Here is a 23,848-nt window from a genome sequence, read left to right as displayed (position 1 = left end):
GGTCAACTTTGGTTGACTGGTTTTTACATTCAAAAACATCAAAATGAATAAGTAATAGGCTATTTTCTACCCTGGTTTTGAGCCTAGCTCCTGAAACGCTCGGTTTTTATGGGCGTGCCGCATTGAAGACTTGGAAGTAAACACCCACTGCTATGATTGGATAACAGTTTTGCATATTATAATGAGTTTCATGTAATGCGCAAATCGGTGGGCGGGGCTAAACAGGCAGTGTTGAAGTAGGCGTTGATCTTCTTCTGCAGAGGCGGTGTTTGATACCCTTTGATGTCATAGATCCCCACTTTGTCGTTCGCTTTGCCTGGTGTCAATAAAAGCTTTTATTGGACTAACAAGGACGTTTTCAGTTCTGAAACTTACAGGATATTCTTATAGTATGATGACCTCTTATATGTCAAAAGCTCAAGGAAAATTTGATTTCTCAGTTCATCACCCCTTTAATTAACCTAAATAATGAATAATGAAATTAACTTTACCTTCACAATACAATTATTTTAACTTTCCAACATTAATAGACAGACTGATATGTCATTGATTAGAATTCCAAACATCATTTATATAATAAAAATTCAGATGATCATTCTCACTGCTTGAATTAAACCATGTATAATGTTGCAGTTCCTAAAAAAACTAACTTTTTTAGCTTTATTAACTGGCCAAAGCCATTGTTTACTGATTTTTGGCATTCAGCGAGTGTTAATTTTGGATCCTGCACAGAAGTGATTCTGATCTCAAGCCATTCTAATTGGTGTCATGTTGTAAGCCAGAGCTGCTCAGATTTGTTTTTGGCTCTGTAATTCTTATATCAAGATTGAAGTCTCAAAGTGAGCCAATAGCTCTCTATTGTTACTTCATTTTCAGCATTGCATCCAAAGATACATTTTTCCAATTGTGGAATGTCAGAAATTTCCCACAGCTAGTCTGATTATGTTTTCCGTTGTTCAACAGTTCCACCTCACACCTTGTCTTTGCCAGAAAATCTTCTGTGTTGAGAAAGACTTGTGGAAAACATGTCAGAGTATGTTTACTTTTGAACATTGTAAAATTACCCCCTTGGCAGTGTGTAACCACTATGTGGTTAGTGTTGAAATTTATGCATGTTCCTAAACAGAATCGGCTAACATTTTAATTAGCGCACTAATCCGTACAAGGACATATTGATAGAGTCAAGGCGCTGAAAGCTAAAATAGCATTCACAACTTTTTGTTCTTTGGAGAGGACTTTGTGTATATTCATCGAGTCACATGACCATGTCCTCAGAGCCCAATATGTGTGTGGTCCTTACAACTGCATTCACTTTCAGTCAATTGTCCAAGATAACGATCTTGTTATGCTGAAAACAAACCAGCTGTTTCAAAGTTGAAAAAACTTGAACAATTATATCCTTTAAAACTTTCATATTAGGGTACAGGGTAAGGTTCAAATGACGCTTAAAAATTCAATGAACTGATATAGGCAAAGGCATGCAATTATTAAGAATGAGTTTTTCAAACTCCATGACCCTAAATGTTACACTTCAGCGCATAACCTTTTGAGCTGCGGACCTGAATGTTGCCTTAAATCATGAAAATGTGTTGAGGAGAGGTGTGCTATTACTTTTGTAAACTATTTTTATTAAAATGTTCACATCACATGGCAAACAATACTGAATGTGGCATTAAGTAGATTCTTTAGGTGACCGCAACCACATAGCAACACACAGTGAAAACCCTTCAGAACACCTTGGGAACTCCATAGAAATGCCCTGGCAACCACCCAAAACATCCTAGAAACTGTATGCTGTAACCTAGCAACACACTCGGAACACCTTAGCAAATATATAGCAACGCCCTGGCTACCATCCATAAGCTCTTAGCATAAAAGTGATGGGTTTATCACAAGCAAAATATAAATATATAAATATTAGAAAATATTTAAAATACACATAAAATACTGAAATTGTACTTTAAACCACGACTTAAACGCATCCCTACAAATACCCTTGCTCATACAGGAATGCTGCATTGGGTACTGTGAACTTCCCACTGTAGGCTTTAGTCCACAGATCCAGAGCAAGTGTTTGGTCTTGAGGGCAGATTTATAGGGGAGATAAGCGTTATATATACGTGACCTTTAGGGACGAGTGTGGCTTGGCTCCCAGAAGCGAGTGGGTGTGAGCGTTAGCACGCTTGCTGTCAGATGGAGTTTACCAGGCTGCCGGCTTGGGATTAACACATAAAAACTCTTATCTTGTGAGTCAGCTGGCAAGAATGTAGCTCTTCTAAAACTTTCAATGCAAAACAGAGGCACAGCAGCACTCCTGTGGGGAGCACCAAAGGCTTTCATTTTTGTTTAAAGATGTAAGGAGGAGTGAGATCCATAGATATATAGATTCCTCTTAGCGCTATGCGCTAGTCGTCCGCCATAATGGAACGGTCAAACCCGGTCTGTGAAAATTCGAGAGCAAATTGACTGTGCGTCTGCAACCATAGTTAGGCGCATGTATGAATATCTATATCTGCAATAGACTTCAGCAGATGATTTTGCTTAACTAACACATAACAACATGATGAAGGTATCTGTTATTGTAGGGACATCGACATTATATTGGCACGCCCCAAAACATGACGTTGAATATAACAAACTGTGATTGGTTGCGTCACATGTCAGTCAAACTCGGACCTTGGCCAAGAAAAGCTGTGATGGAGTCCAGACCTTCTGCTGTCAGTCTGAAGGTCTGGCTACGCGAGACTACCATAGTTTAAAACCCTGTAATATTGAGTTAATACATAACACGCTGACAGTTCCAAGATGGCTGGCGTGTATGTGGCATCTATGTATACATATCTATGGTGAGATCCATGAAGAGATGTGGGAGCAACACCTTAGCAACAACCCAGAAAATCCTAGCAACCAAATAGCAATACTAGCAACCACCCAGAACACCTTAGCAACAGTATAACAATGCAACCACATAGTAATGCTCTGACAACCAACATCATAGTAATGTTCTAGCATCCACCCAGAACACCCTATCAGAATCTCTGTGTGTGTGTATAGGTTGATACGTTGCTATGCAATTGCAGGAACCAAATAGCAGTATTCTAGCAACCACCTAGAACACTTTAACAACGAGATAGCAACGATCTAGCAACTACCCAAAACACCTTAGCAACCACATTACAACGGTCTGTCACCCATTCTGACCACACCTACGCCCACATAGCAACAAGAACACCTTGTGTATACTAGGTTGCTGTGGGTGGTTGTCAGGGTGTTGCTATGCAGTTGCTAGGTGATTGCTTACTGGCCCACCCATATGTATAATATCCTAGTCCATAGATAAGGCTAACCTGATCTCATGAGAAAATGTATCATCCAAACTATTTTACACTTTGTTGAAATGGTACGCCAGCGATATTTAATGCGATATGGCTCAGCTTGTCAGTTAACTACGGCTCAGCTAATTTGTACAGTTTGAATCATACAAAAAAAAAACTGTAGCAAGGTTTGTGTTCAGGGAAGGAAGAGACAGGAATCGGCAAACATTAAACATAAATTTGAATCCAAAAGTAAACAAACAAAACTAAAGTAAAGCGGCAGCCCCTCATGGACTGCTGCATATAAACATAATAAAACACAACATAAGCGTTTCCTCTCTCATCTTTCACTGTCTTCACTCCTTTTATCCTCCCGGAGCTCCACCGTGGTACTCGAGACCGGCACTGATCCCACCCCTAAACCTTACCACCAGTGGGGCATGAGCAGATCATATGAAAATGTACAAATGAGATTGTACAAATTCATACGAATTTGCAATCAATTCAACACACCACATAATTTGAGGTATCAGTCAAGTCCATCACCCAAATAGTGTGGGATGAGTTACATGGTTTAGTTTACTACTTAGTGCTTTATAAGGCATTAACCAAACCCTTAATCCTAAGGCAAGATCCATTTCTAAGAGTGGCATGATACGTTGTAATACACACAGCTTTAAATTAACAATGCAAACATTTGTATAGGATCTCATGGGACAGTATTTGCTGTAAATATTATTTGCTTGGTTGTCACTAGGTTTTGTTACACTCTGTGGCTTAAGCCTGCAGTAAACTGCCAACCTGAACAAATCCAGACCCCTGGAGAGCGCCAAATGTACTTAATCCAGCTGTAGGGCACCAGCTCTGTCAGCACACAATAAACGTGCCTGTGATGGTATCAAGCGAAACATATTCTCATCCGTCACAGGCATTCGCCAGGATGTTTTCCTGAGACGTTACCTTCTTTAAGCAGCATTTGTTTCCAAATATATGACTGAATAAGCATTCTCCTGTGTGGGATGAGGTCTACAGTGGCCGTGCGTCACACTGCCAGTCTTTGTGGCTCTTTTCTATTCTACATTCAGTACCTTATGAAGCTTTATTCTTGACCCTGCACAACCCCGTCTGACCGTTGGGCGACTGCCAAAGAAAACAGGTGGTGGCGGGACGTTTGATGATCAGACACCATGCTTTCGTCTCATATGTAGCTGTGAACATCCATGTCCATGCCAAATATGTTGAGATCATAGCTGTGCTTTAAAGACACTGGACCGAAACCTGGGAAAGAATTTTGAACAATGCTTTGTAACTTTAGCAGCCATCATAGGTATAATACTATACATATGACTTTAAGAAACTTTGTAAATGACAAAAAAATAATGAAAAAGTATATCACAACTGCATTATAATTATTGTTTCATATGCTCATGTCATATTAAGTGTATACTGTACAAGTATTATGCTAGTATTCCATTCCAAATTGAGAAAATATTAATTACGAAAATTATGAATCCTGGTATAGAAGACTCCGTTCCCCACATCAGACGAGGTGGAAGCGCTCAGAGCGGGACAGGAACCGACGGAGAAGCGTGTTTATTTACAGGTTGGTAAACCCCACTTAGTGATGTTGACTATTTACAGTAGCTACATATACAGAAGGGAAAAAACAATCTGAAAAGACACTATTTACAAAACTCAAAGTGGCATATGGAAACATGGAAATAACAGTTAGCCAAGCACCCATAAATAATCCTCGCACATCAGAGGAACTTCTTGCCCTTCAATCTATGGAGATTAAGGCTCAAATATAACGTGACAAAACTGTTAGCTGCTACTTCAGCAGTGGTCTGGATAATAATTTACACCTGAATAATGACACTGAGAAACTGTAACAGTTCACCATTTGCACCTGACCAAATCCAGACCCACCTGTACAACCCTATTTGCTGCCATTTAAGCCACCTATTCTATTTCTCTTCTTGTTTTTGTAAATTTTGCATATTTAAAATTGTTCAATCTTTTATTGCCTACAACTATCCTATATAACTTACAGAAATACCATGAACATTTATGTTCACCCAATTCTTTAATGCTTAAACGTACAGTATGGAATTTTTTCTCCACTAGGGGTCGCTAACCTATTTACAATAACAAAGGCGTAGTTTGATGACGCAACATTTGCTAAGAACTATGGATCTTGTCGTCAACGTCAAGCCGACCGATCTAATAATGTTTATGGATGACTGAATACATCAATGTTTTTATCATGACTGTGATATGAAGCAGTTCGGGATTGCTAAGAGACAGCTATCAGCTCCACAAGCGACGCGAGTCCCGCGGATATAAAAGGAATATGGACATTTCATTCTACCGAACTACAAGCGAGTGCAGAATTACTACTCACAGGTCAGTTTATTAGACAAATTAAACTTGTGAGGTAACGCAGCGCTGTTTCACTTGGTCTAACATTACATTAGCACACTAAACTGCATTTGAATGTGTTGAAATGTATGTGTTAGTCTGTCTGTATGAGACTAGCAGTAAACTAGATCAACATGAGAATAACATACAGATCATATTCTAACATTTTATCATTGTTGAACTATATAACATTGATTAGTTTTATGTAAATGTGCTCACCTGTTTAATAAAGTACATGTAGGAGCGGTCGAAGTCTCGGACGTGGAGCGGCATCTCGAAAACACAGCGCTGATATTGATTCTCGTTTTAGTTCTCCTTTTTTATCCAAAGTCTGCTTGCCATGGTCCATAATGTTTGAACGAAACAACAACAGCGTGCAGATAGACATTGCGAACTACACAGTTGTCCACGTCTGTCGCCTTGGTTACTATCAGAGGGCTCTAGTTCATAGCTCTGGTTGCCATGGCAGTACAAGCGGAAACCAGGGACAACGCGGATATGACGCCATTGACTGCGACAAAACGGAAATAAAGAAACGTGCCGTGTCTTCGAATTAAATTAAAATTTCTCTTGGTTTGAAAGTTGTTGGAAACAGTCGGGATAATGTAAGTAAACAACTAAAAAATATATATAACATAGATATAGTGATTTTTGCTATTTTTAAAGCAAAAAAGTTACATATTGTGCCTTTAACAAGAAATGTTTTCAGCCAAACATTTTCATTCGTTTTGGTTGAGCACTTAAAAAAACAGCTTCATTTTCCAACAAATCATTGGATGGGTCTAAAGTTTTATTGTACAATATTAAATTCTGAAAAAAATCTGTGACTGTAATTTCTTAATTTTTGTCAGGAAATCTTATGCATCCACTGAGAGAGAAAAAAACTCTTTTCAACACTGGAAAAAACGTATGGATAAACTATTTCCTGTAAATGCGAGAGACCTTGCTATTCATTAGCTGCTAAATTAATAACTAGAATAACAGAAGAATTTATAGGTACAATAAAAGATACAACTATTTTCTCTACAAAACAGTGTCTTTATGATTAAGATAATTAAAATAATATTATAAAAAGTACCAGTTTGCAACATCAGCAGCACAACGAACTGTTTTTGTACAGGTAACGTTAAAATAACTGGACTCGGCTCAAACCGGAAGTTTGTGAACACATTCAAGTTTGTTCTAGTTAAAAACGCCCACGCCTGCTCTTACGTTAAAAATAAGGTGAATATAAGACAAATTTAGCACCTTGCGTGTACAAATTAGATAATGGTATTTATTTCATGGGGATGTTTTACTGCGTTGCCTCCCGCGTGCGCCATTCATTAGCCTCTGGCTCTGCTTGGGACGTAATTTCTAAAAGCCCGCCAATAAATCTACCTTTATTAAAGGGATAGTTCACCCAAAAATGAAAAATCCGTCATCATTTACCCACCCTCAAGCTGTTTTTTCTTCTGCTGAGCACAAAAGAAGAAATTTTGAAGAATATGGGTAGCCATAGAATAATGTTTATAAAAGTTTATCATTTTTGGTTGAACCACAACAACAGAAAGAAAACGTTAGTAAAAACAGTATTTTGGAATCCAAATACTATAATTTTTGCATAAAATATTGTTACATTTAAATATGATTTTGCATATCTCTGCAAAACCCTCTTGAAAGTTAGAAAAGTTAAATAAAAACAGAATTTATTATGTTTTTTTTGTACAATGATATACTTATACTTGTGTTTTGAAATCTGCCACCCATGTTTATAAAACATTTAATATTTTGTTGGTACATCTTAATAAATATTTTCTGCCTGACATTTTATGTAAAGATGTGTAACCATATTTTGTAAGACATATTCATCAACCATTACCCAGATCTGCCTCATTTGTAGAACAGCACATCATCACAAACAGAGTGACATTTATGACCATAACGCAATCCCCGACAGTTTTTTCTAATATCTTAAATACAATCTCAAGCCTTCATTCTATAAGAAAGACTATTATAGTGTTTTGTGTGAACATACCATTTCAAATGTGTAACCAACTCACCCTCATGCTGTGGATGTGAACTTTGTGTTGCGAGATCTTCTAAAAACAGACACATGATTTACTGCCAAATCTTCAGTATTCAGAGCAGCGTCATGACAGGTATGAAGCGAGGCTGTGAGGGATAGACTTAACATGTTTTCAACGGCATTCGCTGTAAAATGCTCCTAGATCACTTATATTTTTACACAACTCATGTAGTCTGGAGTCTTTTGTCTACTGACATTTAGATTTTTATAGATCTTTTTGCAGTGTTTCGTCAGCAGAACCTTACAAAAGCACATTAAATAATAGTACAACCCACTGAAGAGATGTATGACTATCCCTACAGCCTTGCTTTCATTCCAGTTCAAAATCAAAGATGGCGCTGCTGTGAATAAGATCTATTCAAGGCCAGTCTCTTTCCTCAGTGATTGCATCAGCACTATATAACTGTGGCGACCTGCCCCGTGGCCATTCCAGGCATATTTATGCGGGATTAGAGGCAGTCACGGCATAGAGGTTGAGAGACGGGCGTTTAGTCAACATGTACACAATAATGTCAGATGACAACAAATACTGTAGAAAAGAGAAGTGTGTCAAAGAGCCAAAACATTTTTATTGTCAGTACAGTTGGGGACCTTACACATATTACATGTACAGTAGTGTTTCTGAGTGCAAGTATGTATGAATTGGTGTACGTCAGACATTTGCAAGTTGATGCCACAGGCAGGAGGGCATAAAACTCTCCATCTTGTCTGCAAAAAAGCCCAGTGGTGCAAAGAGGGTGCTGAAGAACTGCAGAGAGAGAGAGAGAGGAGAGAGAGAGAGAGAGAGAGAGAGAGAGAGAGAGAGAGAGAGGAGAGAAAACAGTCAAGACGTGTGACGTGGCATTTACAAAGGACTGACTAATAACCACAAACATCTTAAAGATTTCGAAGATATTTAAGAATTTTTTTTGACATTTCTAAAGCAAATGGATGTAATAAATGCCAATAAAGTGCCAAATATTTGGATGGAAAGTGTAAATACATTCTTTTTCTACATTTACATATTCATTATTTAAATCTATATATTTAGATTTGTATCTATCTTTTCAGACCTATAACTATATTCATATTTACATATATATTCAGACCTATATCTGTCTGTATATATTCAGATTTACATTTATATATTCAGAAACTGTATATGTTCAGATTTACTTTTATTTGTTATTAGCGACACCGGTGGCCATTAAATGATCTGCAGCCAGCAAAATATTGCTAGTGTACACGTAACGCACAGGAGACTGAACATTATTCAAGGCCCCGAGATAAACTCACAGTGAAGATTTTTTTCATTGGAAATACCTTTGCAGCGATATACTATTAATGAACATACTGAAGCCGTCCGTACTGCTGAGAGCGACTTTTTTAATATGTAAATGTACAAAATCGATTCTCGATTAAAAAAAACGATTCACAGTATGTAAATGTTAGGGGTGTGAATCTTTAGTCACCTCACGATCCGATCCAATTCCAGAATGATTCTTTATCTACTCCTCCCCCCAATCCCTTAAGACATAACTGGCTGTGTTTACGTTAATTTTGCACAAGTATATTAAACCACTTACACGGAGTCGCACAGCCGCATGCGCGAGCAGTCTACACAAACAAAGCGCGCGTGTCAGCATTTGAAATTGAAAGCAGCCTTCTGTTAGTCAGGTTCATATTTTAAATATACAAGTCCACTGCATTCCAAACCACATAAATGATGACTTCGTAGAGCATTTGTAAGGAAAATACCGAAAGGCGAGACAGCACGCTTCAAGTGTAACGTAACATCAAACAAAGCGCGCGTCTCTCACAGCGCATCCTGTGCAATGAAGCCTGTGAATGTCCTTGTAATTCGCTTCAACCTTTCCGAACTTATGAAAGATTATTTTACGGAAAGTTTGATTGGTGTATGTATGTGTGTGAGGAATTGGAAGAAAGCAGATTACGGGTGTTTCTAAAGCAAACTCAGCGTCATCGCATATCTGGTTAAAAACTAAGCTCAGAATCAATTCTGAAATTCTCAGAATCGATCCAGAATCGTTGGAGAGAGAATCGCGATGCATCGATGGATCGATTTTTTCTCCCACCCCTAGCGGTCAACTACTAATTTTAGCCCTAAACTGAAATTTGATCATGGCCGATGTGAAATGATATTGACATGAGACAAGAGGTCCATGAGAAACACCTGTACAACCTGAAACTAAAAAAGTAGTAGTGCTTTTGCACACGTTTCTTGTGTTGTCAGCCTCATTCATGGACTATCTGAGTGTCTGAGCCACAAGCTGTCAGAAAGTTGCCTTTAAAGTGCCTGAAGTGCTAGATGTAAGTATGATGGAGTTTATCCCTCTGGGATACTACATGGAGGTCCAGACAGACACAAACAAGAGAAAAAAAAAAGAAAAAAAAAAGAATCTCTGGATGGCAACCAACTTTAAGACTGTAAAGTTTTTCCTTTGAAAAACACTGAAACCTCCACAGTTCTATCCACCATAAACAAGCCCCTAATGTGTTTATGAAGCGATACATTTCACGGATGAACAGATGTTTATGACGGAATATGGGAAAGGAAGCCTGGGGCCGCGCGTCGGATAGGGAGGAAAACTGGGCCGAGTGGAAGCTGGAGGGGTATCATCCATTTTAACGCAGATCCAGGAAATAGATAGTGCTAACGTAAATATGTGTTGTAAGATGAAAAACGAGGTTGATAAAAAGAGAAAGGCCATTGAGGCTGCATGTCGTCACATTCAGGAATTTATTGCAATTAAAAATTAGGGTAATGTTCCCCAAGGAGAACAAGATGTTTGGAGTGGACGGGGAACAAAGCATGCATGTGTGCGCGTGGGCAAATAAGGGAGTATAACGGAAACTAGAGCGAATTTGAATGCATCTCGGAGGTGAGGCCTAGCGCAACAACTCAAGTGTGTTCTGAAATCAATCACTCGCTATTAATTACCACAGATGAATGTAAACAATGATAAGAGAAGAATGCACCGCCACGAAATGCACATCCTGGCCATTGGAAGGACTTAAGGGATGGCGATACAAACAATTTAAACGCATGCTCGTCTTCACTTATGCTCCTTAATTTATCTTATCCATTTTCCACCCTATTTCATTGACTTGCTTGAAGCTGAGGACCGTACATAAGCTCTTGATTGAAGTATTGTGGATATACAGGGGTTGGATAATGAAAATGAAACACTGGCCAATATAGTGTTGGAGGTTTCATGCCTAGATATGTGCGGCCTGGTTGCCGATCTTCACTGATTTTACATTCCATCAGTAAGTGTGAGTGTGAAGGTTGAATTAGCTGAGCAAGAGCACAGCTGTACATAAAATATTGCAAACCACACGGCATAATGGGAGACATATCAGAGCTCAAAAGAGGACAAATTGTTGGTGCACGTCTCGCTGGCTCATCCGTGACCAAGACAGTAAGTCTTTGTGGTGTATCGAGAGCTATGGTCTCCAGAATAATGTCGGCATACCACCACGTAGGACGCCCACATCCAACAGGAGTAACTGTCGAAGAAAGAGGAAGCTGTCTGAAAGTAATGTCCAGGTACTAACCTGGATTGTATCTAAAAAGCATAAAACCACATCTGCCCAACTCACTGCAGAATTAAAAGTGCACCTCGACTCTCCTGTTTCCACCAAAACTGCTCATCAGGAGATCCACAGAGTCAATATTCATGGGCTGCTATATCCAAAACTTTGGTCACTCGTGCCAGTGCCAAGATGAATTGATGTTGCATTGAACATAAAAGGAGGCCTTACTCCAAACTAATAAATGATTGTGATCTAAAACCAGGTGTTTCAGTTGTCCAACAAATATATATATATATTTATATACGTATATACAGATGCACCTGCTCGGACACAGTCGCCTCGAAGTCGTGCATCTTCGAAAGCGGAGCCACGCGCAAAGTTACAAAAACGCGACGTGCACACCGCCACGCGAAATGGGGTCTCGCGTGCTCAACACCGCCCAAACGCAGTGACGTCATTTTTGCCACTAATAGAACATCACAGACAGTAATTGGTCTCATAAGGAGCCGTGGTTTATACCGTCTAGAGTGCCATTGACAGAGACTTCATTCTTATATTGCAACACAATGAAATGTTTATCTTGGAAGTTCAGTGATTGTGTCTTTCTCTTCTAAACAAAAAAATAAATAAATAAATAATAAAGGGCAAAGAGGGACGAAAGTAAAGGCAAAAACAAAACACTTTTGGGTTTGTTGAGGCGTGCAGATACTCACAGCTTTGACGAAGACCCCCATGAGCTCTGGAAACTGGTGTGTGAGCATGGCCAACATGGCACAGAAGGAGCAAAGGCCCGCTGTGAAGAGGATGAAGAAAGGAAGCTCCTTCTTTGGGTACACTGAGACCTCGTGAAACGCTGGAAGACAGACAGAAAAATTGCATATCCTTAAAACATGTCTACAAATACTCGATTTTCCCATTATTGTTCATAATTTCCACACTCTATGCTTGTGCTAACAGTTACTATTTGTATATAAATGCAGGTATTAACAGAGTGTAGACTTACAAGGCAGAAGCTCTCTGTCTGCGGTCTCTGTGCATCCTGGGTAAGGATAGAAGAGATGACCCTTCTCCAGAGGGTACGGAATAATCCGGAAAGCTACGAGAGCCAAAAGAGGTTGACCGACATCAGGTGAGATCGTTTACGTTTTGTTTTACAGTAAACAGCTTCATGGTAAATGAGAATGGTAATCATCTATTATACAAGAATGTGACGGTGTGTGAAAAAGAAAAGATGTGCACTGTACGCACTGCCTTCCCAGGTACAGTGTAGCAGGTTGAGCGCCCCCTCTGCCCGCTTCCAGTGCTGCAGGTGAAAGAAAGCATACGCCACCGCCTCACTGTCTCCCCTCTTCAAAATATGCTCAGGTGGCAAAATCAGACTCTTCATCTCTAATAAATACTGCAACGAGACACAAGGAAAGGACAATAAACACATTTACCCCAATTCTGATTACCATAAAGCAAAAAGCCACTCTCATTAGTGAAATGAACATCAACAACAACAAAAAATGTATTATTTATTGTATAGCTAATTTCATGGCGAGTTCAGCTCAATCTAATAAAACAAGCTTCAATGATAAAGAGTTTTGACAGAAATAACATGCTGGTGGTTTGTATGTGTGTGAGAGAGCAGTCAGTCCCCGGCTCCGGGCCCCAGGGTGAGTGTTGTAGAGGGCAATACAGCAGGATTAAATGGTATTATCCAGAGGATAACCTTCCCAAATGCCCCTGGCTGTGATTATTGTACATTACAACTCGATTCGGCTGATTCTCTACAATGTGTCAAGCGCACCTTCTGCATTTTAAACAAATATCCCAACATATCTTTCTGTAAAATCACCGCAGTGGATGTGTCAGAATGTACACAAACATGTGCTTCGTAGACATGGGTAATTTAGCTTTATGATCATGCTGACATTTGACAGGCAGCTGTCCTACGCAACATGCACACACACAAACACGGTCTTTTATGGCGGATCAAGTGTCAGTGATGGGTCTCTTTCATGTGGATGTTCCTCTTAAGCCCCTGCTGAACTCCCATAAGCCTCTGTCTCGTATCTTTTTTCACTTGACCGTACGGACCCTGAGCGATGACATCACACTACAGTGGTCTTGGAGATGCCATGCAAAGGGGAGGTGCGGGTGTCCAGTGATGGATGACATCATGGATTATATTTTGCACATTTCTGGGATGTCGGTTAATGTGTTAGATATAAATTAAATGTGTTTAACAATAACTGAATGCATTTAACAAATTAAACTGCCTAATTTTTTATAAATTATAATAATAGTACCACTTTTGCCCACTGTAATAGTCAGAAACATAAACTGCTGTTCAAAAGTTCAAAGGGCAAATGTTTATTTTGAAAGAAATGAATAATTTTATTCAGCAAGGACACATTAAATTGATCAACAGTGACATATAACACTTTCTATTCATCAAAGAATCCTCACAAAAATCTGAATTTTGACAAAACATTAAGTAGCACAATCAGCATATTAGAATGATTTCTGAAGGATCATGTGACACTGAAGACTGGAGTAATTATGCTGAAAATTCAGCTTTGCATCACAGGAATGAATTAAAATAATAATTTTATAATTTATTAAAATAGAAAAGCTATTTTTAAAATTGTAATAATATTTCATAATAGTACTGTTTTTATCAAATAAAATGTAGCCTTGGTGAGCATAAGAGACTTATTTCAAAAACTTTTAAAAATCTTACCTACCCCAACATTTTCAATGATAGTGTATGTTGTCAACTTTATGAAAAGTAAATATTTTCCCAGAAAATCGTATAATTTTAATAATCGCATAAAGCAATAAAGTACAAAAGATCATGACATTCAGCATGTCATTAAGTGCCTTTTTGCTTTTATGAAGCTGTACCTACATAATAAAGATATGAAGGACCATTTTTCATTAATTTATTGTAAATACAGTCATGGTCTCTTGTACCTTATTGGTTATGTAACAGTGTAAAACATTACTGCATTGCCTGAATTCTAGCTCATTTTTGCCAGATTTGGCATTTGAAATACCAGCTGTATGTGTATGTGTGTGTGTGTGTGTGTGTGTGTGTGTGTGTGTGTGTGTGTTTATATTTGCTGCACATCTCAAACAGGTGCTCTTTGTAGTCTGATACAGCATGTCTGTGGTGCACAATACCCTTTCGTCTGAGACTGTGTGTTTGGGTGTGAAGAGGTTGTGTACTTTGAAGTCGGATCTAGTGTTTTGGAAAGCGGCAAGTTGAAGCCAGGTACAAAGAAAGAAACAGATGATGGGGGTCAAAACATCTTTAAAGGGCAAAAAGAAAAATCAAAGGTGATATAACTTTCACCCTAAACACAGCTTACGGAAATCTATGTTTGGCAGCCTTGGCTCGACAACCTCACCTGCAATTATGTTGAATGTTAAAACTGTGAACAATGCGTGTTAGAAAAGTTTCAGTTTAGTGCAGAGGATTACAATGTGCTTCACTGTAAATACTACAACAGCATCACCTTCTGGCCATGACAATATGCCTGCACTCATGAATATCAGTGAGAAGGCCGATGTGTGGCCCAGTAACTTCAATATTTGCAATATAAACTATAATATGGCCCTTTTTTGTTTTTAATTAGAGGTAAGCAAATCTAAATATATATCTTTCGAACCTTTGGTACATGTGGGTTGAACTCCACAGCTCTGTGTATGGCCTCCACTGCATTCATCTCTGCTGTGCTGAGACCTCGTCTAGACGCTGCCTCAGGTGAAAACCTGCCATACGACACACATACAGATTCATTCAGCAAACTATCATCCATAAACATTACCTATGCGTTGATATGGCTATTCATTATTAGACATAACAGACGATGTTTGCATCATTTCATACTTTCCAGCATGCTGAAGACTTACTTATCTGACACCGCTCTGGCTTTCAGTAAGGCAGATGTGTAGCATATAGTAGCTGATTTTGGCAAGCTGATATCTGGAGGAGGAAACATTAGATAGTTAGATAGTTAAGATCACTTTCTGGTCCAGTTTGAAGAGTACAGTAATATGACAGTTGAATGAGCTCACCATCATATTTTGCGAGGACTGCTTGTACATCTGCGTAGGCCTGCAGCTCTAATAACGCTTCTAGAAGGTTCTCGTGAATGTTTAACATTCCCAGTAAAGGAAATTCTTTCATTAACTGTCCAGGGAAACAGGAAACAGAGTATAATTGAAGTATGAGATGCCACTTACAAAATAAAATAAAAGTCCTTACGAGTGATACGAGTAGACATTTCAAGTAAAGGCTAAGTTCTAATACATTCATAAAAAAGTATTTTAAGCATAAATTTCTCTCTGATGATAACAGAATATATTCTAGAGTTACATGGATAACTTATAACTATAACATCAATATTTTATGCCCGGTACACATTGTACGATTTTGGGGTGTCCAAGATGAAAGATGAGCAATTCTGTGGTTTCTCTTCTGTGAGATTTCTGTGGTCGTGGCTCCTAAACGGTGGCACGTCGTACAGTAAGAGAGGTTCAAAGACGATCTTTGTCACGGTCTTGAGACCAAAGATAGCCTGGGATCATTTTCTGACAGTGTCAGAAATTTAGCATGATCATCTCATAGTGTGTTTGCTGCTACAACCTACGTCTACTGACTAGCCAATAAAAAAAGCAACATAAAACGGAGTATTGATTAACATGACATGGCGCTAAAACTAAAACTACTTACCTAAAGCTCAATTTGTAAGATTGGCATGCCAAATTGCAATCTTTTCCCTTGCCATATTGTTCTCTTTCGCTTCCTCCTCTTTTTTTCAGCGCACATAAAAAACCCAATTGCTCATTTCTAGACCGTAGGCGTCGTAGCCTACGATTCAATAGGTGTCATCATTGTACAGTCTATATATTTGTCGTACCAAAGTTTATTAGATCCATGTCGTACGGTGTGATTTGTAATGATCTTATAGGATTGCCGAAATCACAGAGTCTATAGCAGGCATTAGACATAAAGAATGAAATGAATAAAAATAATTATACAATAATTTTACATTTTCATCCCTCAGGTCAAAAACAAACAGAATCAAATTTACAGTAAAGCACTTACTATAATAATCTATGGGGCAAGACTTTGCACTAGAATAATCATAAACATTATTTGTGTTATATTGCTTCACTCACATCTCTCATCATCTTTACAGCTTCTTTGATGCGACCCAGTTTTCTAGCACACATGGCCAGTCTGCGCTTGATGTAGACCACAAGATTGGTGTCTTTACCGGCTGTGAGCGCAACGGTAGAAAACAACAGCGTGAGTTACTGTATGCTGAGTGCATATGTGTGACAGTGTGAAAGTCTCATACCACTTTTAAGGGCTTGTTTGAATAGCCGTTCAGCTTCTGTGATGGTTGTGGCTTCCTCCTCGGCAAGGAGCACATATGCTGCAGCACATCTGCAATGAAAAGGAGAGTTAGAAAAAGGAAACATCATGTTCACAAATTTTTGACTGCCTGTGTATGAACTGTAACATGGAAGTAATTACTGGCTTTTCAGTGTCAGAAATTCTTTTACCATATTAGAAGGATCATGTGACGCTGAAGACTGAAGTAATGATGCTGAAAATTCATCACTACCATCACAGGAATGAATTACATTTTAAAATATATTCACATAGAATTCAGTTATTTTAAAATGTATATGAAGGAAATTTTTAATTAATCATAACATTAACATTTATATGCTTTTGAAAACGAAATATTCCCAACACTGAATGTGTGTCTGAATCAGAGGTGGACGAAGTACACAACTTCCTTACTTGAGTAAAAGTATAGATACTACTGGTCAAATATTACTCCATTACAAGTAAAAGTTGTAAAGACCTATTTTTACTTAAGTAAAAGTACAGAAGTACTCGTTTTTAAAAATACTTAAGTATCAAAAGTAAAAAGTAAATGTCAATGCATTGTTTTATTATTGTTGCATTGTTGTATGTAATACTTAAAGTACCGTATGCCTCTGAATCTACGCCTGCCTGCCTACCCTCATATCAATATCACATTTATTTCTAGAACACAGTTCCAGTAGTGGGATTGAATGTGAGATTGAATAAGTGCACTCAATAACGTCCACAATGGTTTCGGACACCCAAATGGCTGTTCCCTCAAATAGTGCCCTATTTAAAGTTTTTTGGCTTTTAGTATGAATATGTTAGCCTTACTGTTATCTATGAGCTAGTGTGCTCCAAAAAAGGGACAAAAGTCGCATTTAGAAGACCAAACCCAACGTTGAAAATGAAAATCAGGTTTATGTCAGAATCCAATGTCAGATTGACGTTGATCTCCAACGTTGGACAGACGTTGTATTATGGTTGAAAATGAAAATCGGGTCGACGTCAGAAACCAACATCAGTCGGGTTCTGACGTCAACCCGACTTTTATTTTCAATCAATATCCAACGTCAATCTGACGTCGGGTTCTGATGTCAATCAGATGCAGGGTTCTGACGTCAACCCGACTTTCATTTCCAACCAAAATGCAACCCCCGCAACCAAAATCATCCACTGACTGATGTTACTTTCTACTCAAGGACCTTGACAGGATTGTAGTGGAGTAAAAAGTACGATATTTGCCTTTCAAATGTAGTGAAGTTAAAGTAAAAAGTTTCCAGAAAAAATAATACTCAAGTAAAGTACAGATACTCAAAAAGTGTACTTAAGTACAGTACTCAAGTAAATGTACTTTGTTACTGTCCACCTCTGGTCTGAATACAACAAAAGAGGAAACAAAACTAGACTAAATATTATATATTTAACCTCATGACCCTAGCAACAAGCTGAAGTAAAGGAATCCAAATTTGCTTTTACCTAGTAACAGAGAATTATACATATCAAGAACCAATCATATTAGAGAAAAATTATGCAATGGATCATGTCACCTTTGTTATGCACTTTTTCTATATACTAAACTGTTGTACTCGTTTTGTCAAGGGGGATTCTCTGTGAAATTAGTCAGAGATCCTCCGTGATTAAAGCATATTCATTAGTCTTTGAGGCTTTGTCTGGAGTCTGTCTGGTTATTGCTGCGCAGCAGGTTAGTGGAAAACTAGAGACCTTTATTCCAAACTGATAGTGTTCATAGGGGGCGAGAAGTCTTCTGACTCAGTGAGGCTCTTATAATAAAATAATAATAAAATTTAATTTGAAAATAATATTATAACGTGGTGTAGTCTATCATAATATACAGACAGTTTTACTCACTGCGAGATTTATTCGAGAGGGAATAATTAGATAAGAATTTTATTGGAGTCTTACACACATAAGCCATGCATTAATTTGCAGCTATTATGTTAGTGGTTTGATGCAGCGCAGGAGTTGAAGATAACTTCTGCTGTGCCATTAGAATTAGTTAATAAATGATGTTACTTAACAAATCTGATTCACAGGTAAAATTAAATGAATTGCTAATTACAACACTGAAATAAAATGGAAATAATGGGGAATCATGTAGCAAACTAGTTTCCTTATAAAGGTCCAGAAATTTTAATATGATGTCATTACGTTGCTGTCTTGCCGCCAGCCAATCGCTGCATTGCTGATCATGGTTTCGAGTGTTGATATATCTGTCCTTTCCAATGAACACAAGAACGCGCAGTGATCTCAGACAACTTAATCCGGATATTTTAATCCGATTTATTAAAAATAATTTTAATCAGATATCAAATCCACAAATTTGTTTGAAGAACCAAATTAGCCAAATATCAGTTATCACGATTAGAAGATCTGGCATCTGTCAAATCAACCCGGATGTATTAAGCGGCAGGTGCATAGGGGAACTTCTACCAGGTAATAATATTTCACAATACTACTGTTTTTACTGTATTTTTTTTTTTAATCAAATAAATGAATTTAAATTTCAAAAACATTAACCTTAATTATTACAAACTTTTGACCACCAGTGTACATGGCTTACATTAAAATTCCATATAATTTATATATACATATACTAAATAAATGTATAATTTTTACATTTAAATAAAAGTGAATTTAAGACACGCTATAATGCACAGTATGAAAAATGAGTATTCATTTAGATATTTGCTAAAGATCACTTTTAACAGTGTTATTAAATTATTATTAAAGATTAGCTTTAAGTAACAAAGAAAATGAGCATTAAATATCAAAATACTTACCAATACAATAAAATCAAAGAGGAATGATCAAAATGGTACCAACATATTGTGCATCCCTAGTTCATGTATTTTTATTGCTCTTTATAATATATCCCATTCCAGCTCTAAAATCTGACTGGATGAGTCACGTCCGAAGATGTTAAATTGAATTCAACTCACTCGCGGTTCATTTCAATTGCCTGGTAAGCTGCTCGAATACGTGCCTGCGGGTTCCTCTCCCTCCAGGCCTTCTGCATTACTGCGCAACAAACAACATATAACAGCCATGATTAAACGGCAGTTCTGATTAAATCGAGGCACTATTTATTTATTTTTTTAAGTAGAAGAGCGTGAGACTAACCAGAGTCTTCTGGTCTAAGCTGCTGAGTGTCTCCCAAGAAGAAGGTCTGATGATCTTGTGCTGATAAGTTCATGTCGTAATATGTCAGGGGCTCTTTACCCGTCACCCAAGTGTACCTGGAATGGAAGGATCATGAATATAATGTTTGGAATTCAGTCATTTATTTAAAAGCTCATAATTTAAGGCAATTAACTGACAGCATTTAAGAAATATACCTGCTGTACTCTGCACCTCTGAATAAGTTCAGTGGGTTCCTCCACACTTTACATTCTTAAAGAAAAATAACACAATAGCTCAAACATTACTACATTTCCTTTGAAATGTTTGGAAAGATAACCAGTAGCTAATAACTTAAAATAAAACCTGCAACGTTGCTTCTCTGCTCTGTATCGCCGTTGACTGAAGAGAAGAGTCCCGCGGAGCTGCTGTTCTCCACTCCTCCCAGTAGAGGGCGCAAGTGGCTGACCGAAACCTGCTCGATGAACGAAGTGCCGTACTTTCTGAAGTACCACCACTCGAATATCTGTAGGACAAACGAGCGAGTGTTCACAAAACTTTGAAACTGAAGTTTGTTATCTAGCATAATTAGTTTACAACCAATAGGTAAAAGACTCACCAATATAAGGCCCGAGATGAGCGAGGAGGTTCCCGTGAGCGCAACGTAGAATTTAGGCGTAAGAGTGTTTAAAAACACAGAGGCTGTGGATGAATTACACATGAAACAGAAATTATGATTGTTTTATATAACAACTTTTTATTATACATGTACCAACACAACTTATAAAACATGGCCACAAATGACTTATTTGCTTACAACTTTAAAACATAGAAAAAAGTATTCAAAAAGTATCTTGCATAAAATGATGGTTATAAAATTATTAAATGTTAAATTAATATTAAAATAAACCGCTAAATAATGCTTCTACTCAAACATCACATTAACATTGCACTATTGAAATATAGAAACATGTATACATTAAAATAATGTGTGTGTGTGTGTATATATATATATATATATATATATATATATATATATATATATTGTCAATCGATTAAAAAATTTACTAATTAATCACACTTTTTTCTGTGATTAATCACGATTAATCGCACACATTTTCATTGTACATTTTTTATATATTTTGTAATGTAATAATTTCACAGTTAATTTCCAAATTAACGTAGAAACAACAAAGACAGTATATTTTAAATACTTGTTTAATGGCATCTTTTTATGAATGAAGGCCAGTACCACTGATACTAATACAGCTACTGATGTCTCCATGAAAATTAATTCATTTATTCAAATTATAATTCATTAATTATAGCCATTCAAAATTACAGTGTACTTAAAAGCTATACATTTTTTTAATTTTTTATTAGGCTTCAAAAAATATAACAACTTAAAACACTCCTCACATAAACCCGTAATACATGTCATATTTACCTGTGCCCTGTGAAATATACAGAAACTGAATAAAGTTATCAAAGTCTGCACTGCATCAATTATAAATTAAATATAGATTAATCCTTATTAAAGCTAGAAAAGTTCTTTAGTCAAGAGCAGTAAGTAATTTTCTCAGTTACCTTTGTTCTTTGATTAACATTAATGTCAGACAGCATTAGTGGCTGCTGTCACTTTAAGAGCAGCAGCTGCTGACAATGATGCAGATCTCACACGTGTCTCATTCTCTCACAACTCTTTATGTTAATTTAAGACTTTATTTAACTCATTAAAGGGACAATATGTAAGAATTTTGTATCAAAATATCCAAAAAAATCTTTCAATCATGTACTTACATTTTCCTAAATGTTTCCAAGAATTTGTAAATTCAGAGAAATTCACAATTTTAAATAGTGCCCGTCCCTGTTCACTTGTCGCCTGTCAATGACGTAATATCCGTGTTATCCCTGGTTTCTGCTAGTACTGCCATAGTAACCATGGCAACAGACGTGGACAACCATGTAATGTTTAGCGGCACGCTCACGGTGTTGTTGTTTCGTTCAAACATTATGGATCATGGCAAGCAGACTTTGGGACAAAAGAAGGAAAAGAAGGTCTTTCTGTGTGTCAAACATTTTATCGCATGTGTTAACGCGTTAACGTTGGCAGCACTAATATATATATATATATATATATATATATATTATTCGCAGACACGGAACGTGCACAAAAGCAAGAGGCGGGATTTATCATGTGAACCAATGTTTCAGACTCTTGGCAGACACTTTTATCCAAAGCAACTTACATTGCATTTCAAAGTACATATTTACATTCTTTACAGTTCTTACTTTCCCTGGGAATCGAACCCATGACCTTGGTGTTGCATGCGCCAACGCTCTACTGTTTGAGCTACAGGAAAGCTGTATCAATCATATCCAATCATAGCGTGATGGAGGCATTGCCTCCTCTAACGTGACTTTCCCCCATTCATTCTCAATTACCCCCCACCAAACCCACCGCACGCTTTAGAGGGTCTGTTTTATGGGCTCAGGGGAGGCAAGATAAATTTGGTCGTCCCGCTGTAACTTTACCTGTATAAAAACGAGTGATTTATACACTTTTTAATGTCACATTTTGTATTTTTGTACTAAATATACAAAATGTAACATTAAAAAGTGTAACTTTTATGTTAAAGATGCGATTAATCATGATTAATCAATTTTTTTTTTGACAGCACTAGTATATGTAGATATTCATACCAATAGCAACATTTCTAAATAAAGAATTATGAGCGGACTTTAGGACTTTATTTAAACCCTTAGCTGATGTCAGACTGACATTAATGTATAAAACATACATAATTTTCTAGACTTACATGAAGTCAACCTCTGTTTATAAATTCTATGATCTTAAATGAAACACTTAAAGTCATAGTAAACAGAAATATTTTTGTTTAGTTGATTATAAATCTATAATAAATCTACGAACACAACTCATAATACATGGCCACAAATGACTTGATTATTTGCGTACAACTTTTTTTAGTACAAAAAAAAGAAAAGATTATATCTAACCCATATCTTGCATAAAAATATTTACATTCTGTTTATTATGTCATGTTAGTGTTGACAAATCCCTCCTCTGAATATTGCTATTAGTCAAAACATCACATGCACACTGTAGCCTACTGTGCAAAAATGTATATTAATATGCATAACAAAATGTGAAAATTATAATGGCATTTTATTTAAGTCTTTAGCTAATACCATTTGAAACTGAGATGATGGCATATACTTTGTGTCAGACTGACATTAACGTACAAAACACCTTTTAGACTTGCATTTGACAGCTGCTTTTAACTAAAGTTCTTATCACAACACTGACTTAAATCCAGGTCTGTTTCTCTCACAGTGCTACAGTACGACTTCAAATAAATTATAATTATGCACGAATCATATTGGTTATAATACTTAATGGTCATTTTTAGTGCTTTTGGACGCTTGACATCTTCAGTCACCATTCATTGACATTGCATGGAAAACACCGACCAGCACTGACTTCAAAATTCCTGCTTTTATATTGCACAGAAATAGAAATCCGTATGGGTTTGCGTGGGGATGAGAGAAATAACGGTTGAATGTTCATATTTGTGTGAACTTCTCCTTCAGTGAACAGAAAGGTACCCTGTGTTGAGCTGTAAACATGCACACAGCTGATCATAAACACACACACCTGCGTTGACGGTCTCCTGCAGCTTCAGAGGGCTCCTCAGCACGTAAACCATCGTCAAGACCATGGCGAACCAAAGCGCACATATGTACGTCCACGACCAGCAGAGCCACGATTTTAATTTCTCCGTGAAACCGGGTGATTGAGGATTACTGCCACTGCTGTCCGCCATCTTTCACCGACGAGCCGTAAACATTAGAATTGTGGGATACTGGAGGAGAGAGCGCTGTGGCGATGCTCTCCACCAGATGGCGCAGCTCCTGTTGACTGTTTTATACCCACTGTTGATGTAAAACTTAATATAAGTAGTACTTATT

The 23,848-nt window shown here is 37.4% G+C and overlaps 1 protein-coding gene across 1 annotated transcript; it reads right to left on the bottom strand.

Annotated features, from left to right (window-relative positions):
• Positions 1-8,352: 8,352 nt before the first annotated feature.
• st7l (suppression of tumorigenicity 7 like) lies at positions 8,353-23,709 on the bottom strand. The gene is given in 16 exon segments (XM_084127692.1): positions 8,353-8,551; positions 12,054-12,193; positions 12,344-12,436; positions 12,589-12,739; positions 15,000-15,102; positions 15,244-15,316; positions 15,409-15,523; positions 16,516-16,611; positions 16,613-16,695; positions 16,698-16,786; positions 19,681-19,759; positions 19,862-19,977; positions 20,077-20,131; positions 20,225-20,384; positions 20,478-20,560; positions 23,535-23,709. Coding segments are annotated over 16 exon segments (1,701 nt in total). The 5' UTR covers positions 23,704-23,709; the 3' UTR covers positions 8,353-8,455.
• Between the last annotated feature and the right edge of the window lie 139 nt (positions 23,710-23,848).

This window comes from Abramis brama (assembly GCF_963993115.1).
Source record: "Abramis brama genome assembly, chromosome: 11".
NCBI classification, from domain to species: domain Eukaryota; kingdom Metazoa; phylum Chordata; class Actinopteri; order Cypriniformes; family Leuciscidae; genus Abramis; species Abramis brama.
This window is presented reverse-complemented; position numbering and strand designations above follow the sequence as displayed.